This window comes from Alosa alosa, chromosome 5 (assembly GCF_017589495.1).
Source record: "Alosa alosa isolate M-15738 ecotype Scorff River chromosome 5, AALO_Geno_1.1, whole genome shotgun sequence".
NCBI classification, from domain to species: domain Eukaryota; kingdom Metazoa; phylum Chordata; class Actinopteri; order Clupeiformes; family Clupeidae; genus Alosa; species Alosa alosa.
The window spans coordinates 22,992,508-23,006,718 of NC_063193.1; the positions used below are offsets into that span (position 1 = coordinate 22,992,508).

The 14,211-nt window shown below is 45.9% G+C and overlaps 1 protein-coding gene across 10 annotated transcripts in view; it reads left to right on the forward strand.

The window, feature by feature from the left end:
* Positions 1 to 14,211, forward strand: part of cabin1 (calcineurin binding protein 1) — a 79,619-nt gene that overhangs the window by 48,786 nt on the left and 16,622 nt on the right. For all 10 annotated transcript variants that reach the window (XM_048244098.1, XM_048244099.1, XM_048244101.1 and 7 more), the window contains 4 exons: positions 2,027 to 2,190; positions 2,549 to 2,645; positions 3,569 to 4,285; positions 9,265 to 9,339. In XM_048244098.1, the coding sequence (XP_048100055.1) occupies positions 2,027 to 2,190; positions 2,549 to 2,645; positions 3,569 to 4,285; positions 9,265 to 9,339 (1,053 nt within the window). The remainder of the gene's footprint in view (positions 1 to 2,026; positions 2,191 to 2,548; positions 2,646 to 3,568; positions 4,286 to 9,264; positions 9,340 to 14,211) is intronic.

The following is a 14,211-nucleotide window of genomic DNA, read 5'->3' on the forward strand; positions in this document are numbered from 1 at the left end:
TATATAGTTTGGTCCAGGATAGGGTTGGTCTGAAATGATTTCTCTGGCCCTCAGTTTCTTACTTGGTTTCTTCATCGCTCATTCTGCCTTCTCCACTCTCTCTGTCTGCTGAAGTCTGCTTCCTGATGGCCATACCATCAACTTCCCCTGGTATAGCCTAAATGCATTTCATGTAGATATGCATAAGGACTTTGTGTGTGTGTAGCTAGCTATATCAATGTTTAAGTAAAGTCAGAACTAATAAAGTTCCTAGATACTGCACACAAGGGCGCACACAGAAGCAGTCTGATGAGGCTGTTGTGCTTCTTCCTCTGTCTCCACCCCCCCCCCCCCCATCAGTACTGGTGGCCCGCGCCCAGTTTCTGCCTCCAGGCAGCTGCCCCAGTGTGACCCCCAGTGCCGCGGAATGCCCACACGCACACACACTTTTGCATGTACGCCTGCCAGCCTGCAGCTCTTATTTGGTGCTCTCCAGCCAGCTGTTGTGCTGTAGTGAGATCACTCCTCATCTCCAGCCAGCTGTTGTGCTGTAGTGAGATCACTCCTCATCTCCAGCCAGCTGTTGTGCTGTAGTGAGATCACTCCTCATCTCCAGCCAGCTGTTGTGCTGTAGTGAGATCACTCCTCATCTCCAGACTGCTGTTGTGCTGTAGTGAGATCACTCCTCATCTCCAGACTGCTGTTGTGCTGTAGTGAGATCCTCCTCATCTCCAGACTGCTGTTGTGCTGTAGTGAGATCACTCCTCATCTGTGCTGTAGTGAGATCACTCCTCATCTCCAGACTGCTGTTGTGCTGTAGTGAGATCACTCCTCATCTCCAGCCAGCTGTTGTGCTGTAGTGAGATCACTCCTCATCTCCAGCCAGCTGTTGTGCTGTAGTGAGATCACTCCTCATCTCCAGCCAGCTGTTGTGCTGTAGTGAGATCACTCCTCATCTCCAGCCAGCTGTTGTGCTGTAGTGAGATCACTCCTCATCTCCAGCCTGCTGTTGTGCTGTAGTGAGATCACTCCTCATCTCCAGACTGCTGTTGTGCTGTAGTGAGATCACTCCTCATCTCCAGACTGCTGTTGTGCTGTAGTGAGATCACTCCTCATCTCCAGACTGCTGTTGTGCTGTAGTGAGATCACTCCTCATCTCCAGACTGCTGTTGTGCTGTAGTGAGATCACTCCTCATCTCCAGACTGCTAATGTTATCATGATGTGCGCATCATTTACACTAAGATGTGAAACACAGCCTCGGCCACCATGTGTAGTTCCATACAAACACAGATCTCAGGGCGATACTGTGTACTTTGGGGGGCTGTTATGTTTTAGATGGGCCTGCTGAGTGTGGGGTAGGTGCATAGGACCCGACCGGCGGCCATGTTGTCAGGAGTGCAGTAAAGGCTGCAGAAATGCAGTGGGGACTCAACCCTGGTGCAATTGGTGCAGGCGTCTGTCTGTGTCATCGTCTTTGTTAGCATCAAGTCATCTCTCCTCTCTCTTCTCGATGACACACACACACACACAGATAGAGAAGGAATAGGAGCTACATCAGCCTGCTGTTGCTTATATTTCATGGCGTGGGTTCAAACAACGGGCACGCAAGGCTGATTCATGCTGCCAAAAGAGCAAGTGGTCACAAAGCGGTAATATTCTAATCCGTGTCATCGGCGTCTCCCTCTCTTACTCACACTCTCGTTGGTGCGCTCACTCACTCTGTGTCTTGCCTCTTCGAAGACGCCGCCGCTTTTGCAATTTGCTGTAATTGAGGATTAGAGTGTTTAAATGTCAGCGCGAGCCACCAGCATCTCACGTTGCCTGGGCCTCGATGGTAGGGCTTTCACTTTTGACAAAGGTCAAGGCCAAAGCCTTCGCTGGCAGGAAACTTAAGACAGTGGAGTGGCAGAAGATGATCCGCAGCTTCTGCCTGCAGACCCCGAGGCTTGTGTCGGTGTATGTTTGTGTGTGTGTCTGAATTCTAGTTCATTTATTTCTCTCTATCTCTCTCCCTTTCTCTCCTCTCTCTCCTCTCTCTCTCTCCAGGGCATCTGGCGTATTCCAGTGGATGAGATTGATCGGCCAGGCAGCTTTGCGTCTCATATGAACCGCTCCATCGTGCTCTTGCTGGAGGTGCTGTCTGAGCTCCGGGACCACGACACATTACTTAAAGTCTCGTTCATGCTGCAGAGAACCCCTGACCAGGGAAAGTAAGACACACACACACACACACACACACACACACACACACACACACACACACACACACACACACACAGGTTTCTGTACACAAATGAGCTATTTGTAGTGGTGTTCTCTTCCTGTGTCTGAGTGGAATAGTGGTGGAAAGTAAGAAGAGCCCATGTCACCCCCGCCACTCATACTGATGGAAATGCTACTGCAACTTTCAATATTTACACTGCCATCATGTTCTTATTTAGAGTCAGGGGGGAAAAGGAAAGCACTTTCTTTTTTCTTCTTTTCTTGTTCCTGTTTTTCCCAAGCTCCCAGTGACTAATCCAGTGCTATGTTCTTGTCTCATTCTCTCCATCCTCTTGCTTGGCTCAGGAAATATTTGCGTGATGTGGACCGCCAGGTTTTGGCGAAGCGAGCGTTTTTCCTCACTGTGAAAGTGCTGGAGGACAATCTGAACAAACTCACTGGGGTACGGTACTCAGCACAGCCTACAGTCTGTCAGCACATCACAAACACACATACGTGCACACACAGACACACACACACACACACACACATATTAGCTGTTTGTAGTGGAGTTCTCTTCCACAAATCCCCGGACTTTTGGAACAGTGGAGGCAAAACATGAATCAAAGGAAAATGCCATTTGTATTTCGTTAACATTGGCCAGGGTGGATGGACGTAGGATCTTGTGGAAGCTTAATTGAGACCAGAAAGTCTTTGGTGAGAGAAAGTACACTCAAGGAGGACATTTGGATTTTTTCAAATCTACTCTAAATGAACAAATTATTAAATCTATTATTACTACTACAAGGCATCATCATTATGCCAAATGTTTCTCACTATGTCAGAAAATGTGCTAACATGCTATTTTAAGCTAATAAGTGCTATTAAGCAGTAATAGGTAGCTTGAATACAAGATTACAGTTTCTGATTCTGACCACAGACTAGGTTAGTATTTTTCAAAGGTCAGAAATTCTGCCCTTATATTATGAAGTTGCTCAATGTTTTATATTTTTTATATATTTTAATATACATTTTATATTTTTACGGTCTTGTAACTACCTGTAGTTCAGTTCAGTATTACCTTGAAGGGACTTACTGAATAGCCTATATGGTGTTCCATATCATCAGTCAACAGTATTTGTCCACCGTTTCCTTCTCAAAAAACTTGAATTGCAAAGAGTACCATATACTTGAACCGACTTCTTTGAGGATTCTTACAATACGTGCAAACTCCTTCACAAAAAGACATCCGTTGAGTCTTCAAAAGGTCATTTTCCGTGTGGCGGTTGAAGGTTGCTTATTGGAACTGAGTGAAATGCGAGAAATTGCAGGTATTTTTTCCCTTCTCAGTTCTCAGTTGAGCATTTCCCTGTTTTGCGCCACCAGGTATCAGAGCCGCCTCCTAAAGTTCCTGTCCCTTCCATGGGGGAGATGACGACGGCTGACCCAACCAGCAGGCCCTCTGCAGAGGCCGCCAAGCACACCCAGCCGCCTCAGAAGCCTGCCCTGACCGAGGCCCCAGCATCGTCCACCTCAGCCGAGGCAGCACCCAGAGACGACTCCCCAATGCAGCAGCAGCAGGCGTCTGTGCAGGCACCTGCTGAAAAACTGACCGATCCCCAGGGCAGGGCTGAGGGCACGCAGGGCGAGAGTGCCAGGGCGGGCAGCGCGGAAGAGCCCATGGAATTGGACTTGGGACACAGTTTGGCCACAGCCACAGCCACGAAGAAGGCAGACTCTCAAAGCGCGAGCGTCCTGGCCGAGAAGGAGGCCCTGCAGACAGTGCCGGAATCCTCAGGGAAGGCTCCGGAGAGCGGCGGCCACACGCCAGAGCTGTCTCTAGAGGAACTGAGCATCAGTTCTAAACAGCATCAGCTGCAGCATCAGAGCCTAAGCCTGGTACCCAAGGGGCCGCCCCCCACATCGGCCCCGAGCGCCTCAGAGCGCCGGCCCCGGAAGAGGAAGCTCCTGGAGGACGTGGAGTCGGGCAAGACCCTCCTGCTGGATGCTTACAGGGTGTGGCAGCAAGGTCAGAAGGTCATGACCTATGACCTGGGCCGCATTGAGAAGATTATGTCTGAGACATACATGCTCATTAAGCAGGTGGGTAAAAAAGGGCATTCATAGTGTTTTATAGTGTGTTTTGGTATTGTGAGGAATGAGGATATCATCCTGAGAAATAAGGCCCTTGGGTTGCAAGTTAATCAGGAGGATGTCCACACCAACCAGGCTTTTGTGTTTGCTGGGTTATGTTTGCTCCACCACCAGGCAGAAAGCAAACTAGATCTGCATCTGACCTCTACTAAACTAAGGAATGCAAGGCTGGAACTAAAGCCAGAGGTCACGTTACGCTAGAACAAAACTAAAGGTAACTTTAGCCTGTATAGGGCTGTATCAAGTTGTCCAAATGAATAGGTAATTGTGGACGTTGTCGTTGTATTATTGCATGTGGATGTTGTTATGCTACGTAGGCTACTTTTTTGCTGACTGACCAATGCACGGACCTAAAACGGACAAATATTGTTCACGAGTGATTTTTTTTTTTTGCGGGGGGGGGGGGGGGGGGGTGATGGGTGTGCGTACCATAGCAGTAATTCCTGCAGGCGCCCCTGGGACAGGCCCCATATTTTCTATGTCTCTCTAATCCATTTTTGGTCAGGTTAGTATGTCTGGAGCTTTTCTCATTGTAAACAGTGGTGGGATACCCCCTTGAGAAATTACAGCATTCAATTCCATGCTTCTGCCTTGTACATCATCTTTTGTCTTGTCAGACTCTGTATGGCAGAGATGACTTATGGACTAACAACAGTGAACTGCTATAACAGGTGGACTGATGGTCAAATGAAAAATAGTTATCTGATATGAAATGAAATATTGTTTGTGAGTTCTTTAAAGCTTATTTTGTTGAAAAATACATGTTTGGTGTAGTTGATATTTGGTCTAGTTGTTAGGGTAGTTGATCTGTTAAGGCAGTATGTTGATAATGAGAGTAGTCTATTATATGTTGGCTGTAATGGAAGGGATGCCAATATTTGAGTGAGCTCAGAAAGAGGAAATCCTCCCCACCAGCTGTGTGCAGTGAAACACTGTGAGGCCACCAGTGTCTGACCAGCAGGGGAAGTCCAGTATGCTCAGGGGCTCCTTGTCGTAGGCTATTTATATCTCTGCTGTTTTTCTTTTCATATGAATACCATGCCAACAGTGGGCCAAACTTCCTGTGGCCTGGTGCTGATATGCTAACTGCTAAGACCTACTGCCAAGATGTTCCTGTGTATTGATGCCTGTAAAGGCCACACCGAGGCCGTAACACTACAAAGACCATGATGCTGTTCATATAGACGCAACATAGTCCTTGTTTGTAATCCATCATCCATCGAATTCAGTGCCGTAGTCACGTTACTTTAGCGGTCCAGTGTGTGTGCTCAAAGAAGACTCTGTTTCTGTAAATGGGGAAGCAAAGTTACTTTAAATTAATCATATTCTTGCCAATCAACAAACATAATTTCAACATGAACACAGGATGTATTTGATTGGATGCTGAGCCCAGCTATTAACAACCTTTTATCAAGATTTAGGGTTGCACCTTCCAAAAAAGAGATGTCTGTTAACTTAAAGTTAAGCTTAACAATAATTTCCCCAACTGTGTACATGTGCAAAATGATTCACTGTCATGGACGCTTCTTTGTTGTGGATGTTCTTGTATTGAAACGTTGAAGGTTCACTTGCTGATAGTTTCGCGGGAGCACTGATCCCATCATTGAGCTAGCTATTTTAAGCATTCCAAAAATTTACAATTACTGCACCTTCAGACTTAACTGGTGTCTAGTCTGACATGACTGGCACTGGGCTACAGAACTGGTTTAGAACACTTGCCAAATGTGACAGCTCAACTGTCTGTTTTTCCCCCAAGGCAGAAAGTTTGAGTCAGGGTTTATCCATTTTATTTACTCTCTCTCGGCCCAAGCAAGCACAGACAGGCCGCTTCTCCATTTTTTAATCCCTTAAAAGCACCGCTGTGTCACCACCATTTAGGCAGCATGTGACTTATCTCTCTGCTTCCCTCATCATAACATATTTGGCATTGTGCAGCAGAACACATTGATTATAGGCTGCACCATCTGATGAAAGGGTTTGGCAAGAAGCACCCTGCCATGGTGGTTATTCCTCCGGTTTTTCTTCTCTAACCCACAATAGGCGTCATGCTATTTATTTATTCGAAGGCGAGAGAATAGGGAAAATACAGTAGAAACCCCCGAACTTGCCACTGAATGTGCTATTAGTAGGGGTAGGATAATTGCCAATGGTAGTGAAATGTGAAATCCCCGCAATTCTTTGCCGTTTAACGACAGGCATTACTATATGAAGCTCCAGAAGCACCAGTGATTTCCTGCCTTTCTTTCTTTCTAAAATTAGCCTCGATTTACTCGGTGCTTCTGAAGAAAGCGGGGGGTTGCATGCGTTTCCGTTTCTTTTGTGTTTGCAGTCTGTGCGGTTACCAGTTCTCACTCAGCAACAGTCCTCAGAAGACCTCACCTCTATTGGATGCTGCTGACCCCAGACAAGCAGAAAGACCTGTAGTACTCATGGCAGCATGAGGTCCAGTTTACCAGTTGGCTTCTGCGTATTAGGTTTGCAGTTAACCAAGTGCAATTGTCTGAGTACAATATATGAGATAGAGGTATAGATTCTGACAACCTTCCTTCCCCATCGTGGAGCACTAGAGATAGAGAGATGGACCTGTTTCTGTAGACATAGAACCTTGCAAACAGTTTGGCCATGCAGTGCTTCTAGGTCTACTTTGATACCTATAAAGTAGAAAAAAGTAAAGAGACCTGTTTACTTTCAGTTTGTCACTAATTCATGCCATTTATTTATTTGGCTGCTGAGCATGTTATGATTTTGTACAATATTATCAAAGACATTATTCAGCCGTTTGGAATACTAAATTGATCATACTTTGTTATACAAGCAGGCATTTATAGTTTGACAGCTAGCTTGTCACGGTCACCAAAAAGCTTTTGTCCAAATATATTGCAATCCATATCAAAGAAAATCCAGAGCAAAAATCTTTACATGGGGGGGGGGGGGGGGGGCATATAAGGTATACTGACCACTAATGGACAGATGCTACATAGGCTTTCATTAAACTAGGTGAAATATTACTTTGCTTATTTGCATTTTTTTCTTGGGTCATCTTATCAGTGATGATTGCCACTGACATTTCCTGCCTATTACTGTGTTCCAAAACGAGGCCAATTAGACCATGTTTTTGAAGGATTCCAGAAACTACCGCCTGCTTCTTGGGAGTCCCAAGTGCTCCCTGATCTCCAGGAGGAGCAATTAGTGGGCTGGAGAGGGCAGGCAAATCAGACTCTCAGCTGGCTGGCTAATTAATACCTTATACAGTGGCAACTTGCTTGTCAATGCTCAGTCCTGAGGCGACTGTACTGTAGATTATATACACATATATATATATATATATATATATATATATATATATATATATATATATATATATATATATATATATATATATATACATATATACACAATGCATTTGGGGTAAAAACAATAAAACACAGCTAAAAAACAACAAGACAAAACACACCTAGGACAAGAACAAGTAAAAATGGTGTAATAATTAAATAAAAAAAGAGAGAAAGGCAGTCTATTGCACAATTGGAATGTTATTGTATATATATCAGGGGACAGTTCACTGGTTCATTTGGGTGTTGAGTGTTGGAAAGAAGCCTTTTATGCTCCTGTATGTCCTTCCAGAGGCTACTACTTGTGGCTTTCATATGATATATTGGCATGGTGATCACCTATCCCTAAATATGCTGTTTGATGCCATAGATTCTAACCTGACTCTCGCCAGATGAATTTCGTTCCGCTTAGCTCCGCCTAGCTTCACTCACATCCATCTGGGACCTCTTCCGTTGAGAGTGATTTCTGCACCAGATTTTATGGTAGAGCCAATCAGGACGCAGGGCGGGAGTTTCATAGATGTGACATAGCGTAGAAGCGACTGTGAGACTGTTATCAGCGCCACGGGTTGGCTTCAAGCAGAGTGGTTGAAGTAGCACGTCAATAGATGACGGACAAGTGGCTTATTCAATCATATGCAAGCATTTTTTGATTAGGCCCAGCCTTCTGAAGCAACACTCCAATGGATTGATCCCAGATGGATGAGTGGAGCTAGGCGGAACGAAATTCATCTGGCGAGAGTCAGGTTAATAGATTCAACATGGTGCAGGAAACGTTTTTTCAGAGATTTTGATGATTGGTGACTCCTCAGAGATTTTCGTGTGTTCTGAATCAGCCTAGTTAGTTTGATTGCTGTGTAGCATTTGCATTTACATTGTACATTTGTATTAATTTAGCCAGTGGAGCTCAATGAACAGCAGGGTAATGTGTGAAAGCAGAGGTTGATTGGCAGTGGTTTCACCACTGAAGAGAGTGTTACAGTAATCGAGGCGAGAGAGACCATCATCTGATTTGTCTTATATTGAATAGTGTGAAGCGGCATGACCGGGCAACAGAGGTGACGTGGCCAGAGAAAGTCTGGTCATCAATCATGACACCCAAGGTTCCTGCAACCTTCGTTAGGAGCAAGAGCAAGAGTTGGAGGTGATGTTCTTTCATCCATGTGGATATGTCAGAGAGACAAGCAGACATCCGTGTTGAGACCATGGAGTCATTAGGGGGGAACTATAGAGAGTTGGGTATCCTCTGCGCAGGGGTGATATGAAAAGTGACACATGTGAGTGCCATGTACACCTCGCTGGGCCCAATTATCCCTAAGTGAAGGAGCCCCAGTACTGAGCTTTGGGGCACCCCCGTGACGAGGCAGTGAGATACTGATGTTTGTCCTAGCTATGACACAACAAATGGAATTGTATTCCTTTAGATTCTTATGAAATATATGTTCACGGTGAGCATCAAATCTCAGACAAATCTGACTCAAAAAGACTTGCTTTAGACTGTTAATGTTGGGCAGCTTTGGAAAGAGGCTTTAGTGGACTGCCAAACCAAATAGTGAATGAGGTTCTTAACTCCTTGCTGGTCTTCTCCACTGATAGGTGGATGAGGATGTGGCTCTGGACCAGGCTGTGAAGTTCTGCCAGATTCAGATGGCTGCTTCAGCACAAAGACAGGTAAGAAATGCATTCATTAACACATCTCTCACACACACACACACACACACTCACTTTCTCTCACTCTCTTACTCTCACTCACTCACTCTCACACACATACAGACACACCTGCAGGGATCTACACACACACACCTGCAGGATACTACACACACACACACACACCTGCCGGGATCTTCACTGACACCTGAGTGTGTTTTAATGTTTGAGCCCCCATTAGTGCGTCATGTTGTCTGATGTCCAGGTAATGGCCTCTCCCTGACCCCATCCCTCTCCAGCCTAATGAGCGTGCTCCATCCAACAGCCATTATTCTCTCCTCTGCTCTGCCACCAGCAGGCAGGCCGCCACTCCATCTGTCTCCATCTAGCACCTCACACATCCTCCAGAGGCTGCTGATCTCCACTCCACTCTGTCACTCTCGCTCTCTCTCTCTCTGGGAGCCTCACCCCCTGACCTGTCACTGCTCCACTGCAGTGATTTAATCAAGAGAAAGACCGACACTGACACACACACACACACACACACACACATACTTGTTCAACGCAGTGCAAATACAACATTCTCCAATTAACCCAGGCCTTTGAGCTCATCTGTCTTTGCATCCGGACAGGTTATGTCTCCCAAGAGCAGTAATTTATTTGAATTTATGGACACTTGCTGACCGTAGTCTCTTCTCAATAATCAGGAAAGTGTTTGTGGGTGGGTGGGTTGTGTGTGCGTGTGTGAGCGTGTCTGCATCCACGCCCCTGTAGATTTATATGCGTAAATTGGAGGGTTTTTGTCATCCGTCCCCTTTCCCAAAGATGCACCAGCAGCATGCATCCTTATTTCCTCATGAAGGGTCAAGATGTCTGATCAGTGAGCCATTAAACAGCGCTGCGTCTGCATCTCTCTCAGCATTCGGTCCAGTTACAGAGAGAGTCTGAGGCACGAGGGTTATACGTTTAAAAAGCCTCTAGCATCTCGCATGGCTATTTTGTTGAAACATGCCTACACTTTCAGGGCCTAAATTTCAGCGCGGGATTAAGGGTATTGCACATAATTTGTTTAAAGCGATGGTTCGGAGTAATTTCACCCTAGGGTCCTTTGCACCATGACCCCGAGCCAAACACCCTCCCAGAACCTTTTTTCCCTTGGTTGAACCCTGGTCGAGTAGCGCTGTCAGAAACTAATGACGTTCTGCAGTCGTGATGGAATCAACTTTTATCTCGTAAATGACCCCACTAATAATGCCCTGAATGGTACGAAACTTCTGCAGTAGTACAACTATGACCTTTAGTCCAATAACGAGGCGTTAGAAAGTTTGTAAGTGCACCAGGAGTTTATTTAAATAAGACTTGCCTGATTATCTGCTACTATAGCGCTGCATCGACGTTTCTTCCGTGATTTTGGGGAAAAGCCCGTAAAAGTCCTGGCATGTGAAGCACTGAAGGGGGGAATTCCCCCCTATTTTGAAAAATGAATTTTAAGCCCTGACTTTTCAGCATAATAGCCTTCATCAGGGCCAGTCATAATGGCTGGAAACCCAGCCTTACACCCTAGCGAAACGTTTGAGAGTGAGAGTCTGCGTCGTCTTTGTTTCTGCAGTCGGTCCTTTCCCTGCAGAGGAGCGGACTCTGGGTGCCTCGTGAGGGAAACGTTGGCCAGGTTCTGTGCTTTTGAAGCACCCCTGCTCCATCTGTTCATCACAGTTTCTCTAACACTCTCATCACTCATGCTGTGAGCGCTCCGTTGTTCTCTTCTTTCTCATCGCCACTTTCTCACTCTCCCGTTTCCATCTGCCTTTTATGTGCTTTTATTTCAACATCCGTCTGTTCACTTATTCACTCACTCACTCACTCACTCATTCCTTCATCCGTTCATCCATCTGTCTATCCCTCCCTCCCTCCCTCAGTCTCTTCATTCATTCGTTTGCTTCTGCATGTGGATGTAAACAGGTAAGGATGCGAGCAGTCATCAGAGCGTCCGTGTGAGTCATGACTGCACGCAACCACCATCGTTTGAAGAGAGGAAGTGTTTTTCACTTGGGATTTTCCCCCAGGTTCCCGCAGGGAACCTCTCCCCTTTGTCTTGGTGTCAGGACTTTGTCTTCCCTAGCTGCGTGCTGGCAGGCAGGCAGGTGGGGGTAGAGGCATGGCGTGGGCGTAGGCACGTGGACGAGCAGGTGGGTGGCGGAGTGCGAATCGTGCCGCAGGCCTGTCGATTCTGGTGTGTGCTGCCATAGAGTGGCACCGTGGGGTGGCAAAGGGTACAACCAGCCCGAACGCTCAGCACCTGCTCACACCAGAAGCCTACACACACACTCGTGCACACACACACTTGCTCACATACAGTGTTCTCCCTAACATTACAGCTCATGAGTGGTAAGAAAGGGCACGTGGTGGGCATATATATATATCTCTCTCTCTCTCTCTCTCTCTCTCTCCCCATCTTCCGGGGTGGCCAGAACATTAGCATGCTCTCTCCTCCATCAGCACAGTTCAGGCCGTGGGTGGGTGGGATGAAGGTTGAGACTGGAGAAGCACGAGCTTCTTTGAAGATGTTCTTATCTCATCACACACTTTGAAAATAAGCTCCAAGGAGCTGGGGGTGGGGGTGGTATCAGCCCTCTGTTTCTCCTCTTCCTGGTTTTGTTTTGTTTTTCCAGCACATGAGACATCATGTATTGCTTCTTGAGATCCTCTGTGCAGCCCGCCACAGAAATGCAGTATCAGTTCAGAGTATTGGCCTATACACTTTTTAATGATAATGCTTCATAAATGATGCAGGCTGGTAGCCTTTGAAATGCAGACGCCTCCAGGCATTTTGTTTTAGTGAGAACTTCAGCGGATTGTGTGTGTGTGTGTGTGTGCACGTGCATGTGCTTGAGTAGAATCTGTGCCTGTGTGTGAGGTGGGTGGATTGCATCACTACACACAGGTGGCCTTTACTTGTCTACGTTTACTTGTTTTTTTTGCATATGTGTGGGGAGTCTATTTTCTGCTTACTTCTACATGTGCACTTGTGTGACGTATGTGATGTGCGTGTGTCTAGTGCCTGTCTTAGTACCTAGTGTCTGCATATGTGCGTCAGTGTGTGAATCTTCTTAAAAGGATTGAGTGTCTGTGTTTGTGTGTGCAGTTTTTTCTCTCTTTCAGTTTGTGCACGTGATTAATGTGTGTGTGTGTGTGTGTGTGGCAGGGTTGAGTGAGAGCTGGTGTGTGTGTGTGTGCGTGTGCGTGCTTAGCTCGGGTCTAAATGGAAAATGAGCTGAGGAAGCGTAGGCCGCCGGTGGTTTTGACAGCAGCCCCGGCCAGCTCTCACCAATTCCCCTGCCGAAGGTGAGACAGCCTGTCTGTCTGTCTGTCTGCCGGCCCGCCTGCAAGAGGCTGCCTCTCGCATCTCAGACTGATGAACCCAGTCATAGTGGCTTCTGGCGGGATAGTTCAGCTCCCTCTTCCCAAAGTCCATTCAGAAGAGACATATTACAGCAAGCACAATACAAAAACTGACATTAAGATAAAAAAAAAACATTGCTACTTTTTATAAAAGATAACTACACCTGTGTTTCCACAGGGGTGACTGGTATCGTACCACTAAACCTAGAATTATTTATCAGTGTGTTGTGTTATGTTGTTTCATTATGCAACATGAGTGTTCAAAGAACATGAAAAAACAAATGACATGGCACTCTTCACAAGAAGCCTTTATTTAAGACATGGCTGCTATGACTACATGTTGAAACCAGAGACTTTCTAATGTGGAGACACAGCACTCAAAAAATCCTCCATAGAAATGCATGGGGTTAGTTTGTAACACCAATATGGCCGTTGTCTACACATATCCCACCCCTTCCTCGGCAAAACGTCGACATGTAAATACATTGAGCCAATCATGTGGTGTGATGTGAATACATTGAGCCATTCATATGGTGTGTTGTGAAGACATCGTGTCAATCATGTGTTGTGAACTCCCCGCTGGAGCAAGGTTGGTGTCGTGAAGCCTTGCGCACGCGCATTTCTGCCGAATAGGATGTCCGATGAGTGTCCAAAAAGCGTTGCAATATGGCCGCCGAGTGGAGGGACTTGCCTAAAAGGACTTTGTTGAAACACCCTCATACACATTTCAGCTATTGTCTTGATTCCATTTTTTTTTTTAATAAGGTTTTTTTTTTTATTAAGAGCGCCCTAGAGTTTTTTTTCTCTCTTTTGACTACTCTCTGGACCCTCTCCACTGAGCCGCTTCACGTTGCCCGTCAACACACCGTCTGTTCCCATGGTTTCTGTTCACTAATAGACCTCTGAAGTTCACCTACAAAAAAGCTGCCATCTTTCACATCCGGCATCCGATTTTTCCTATGGGAAAATAACATGGGGATTTTTAATTATCGCACCACCAGTTAGCTTCAATTAACAACCGGATTTCCTTATATGGGCAAAGATGGCCGTTTTGGTTCTTTTTTGTAGGCGAACTTCAGAGGTCTATGAGTGGGTTCCAACTGATCAGGTTAGAAAGGCAAATGCACACCTCCACCTTTACATAGTAGCCAAATACACTTTTGGGATACCAAGACACTGTGATATCACTGTACAGTGCATGTCGTCGTTACAAAAATACATTCTCAGCCTCAGTCACTTTTATATAGTTTAGTTGCAACCTCACTCTTAGAAGGTAAAACTCTGGCTTAAGGCTGTTGAATTTACATGTTGATTGGATTAAAGTATGGCTCATTCCGAAGCCATAGGTTTGTTTCCTATTTACAGTGCCAGAACAGACAGCTAGTAAATTGTGAGAGATTTGACAAAGTATATTGGATTGTGGACTGTATCTTAAATATGTGGAGCATTGTTGCTGTACCTTTAATATGCATCTGCACTGATTGGTCAACAGAGGAC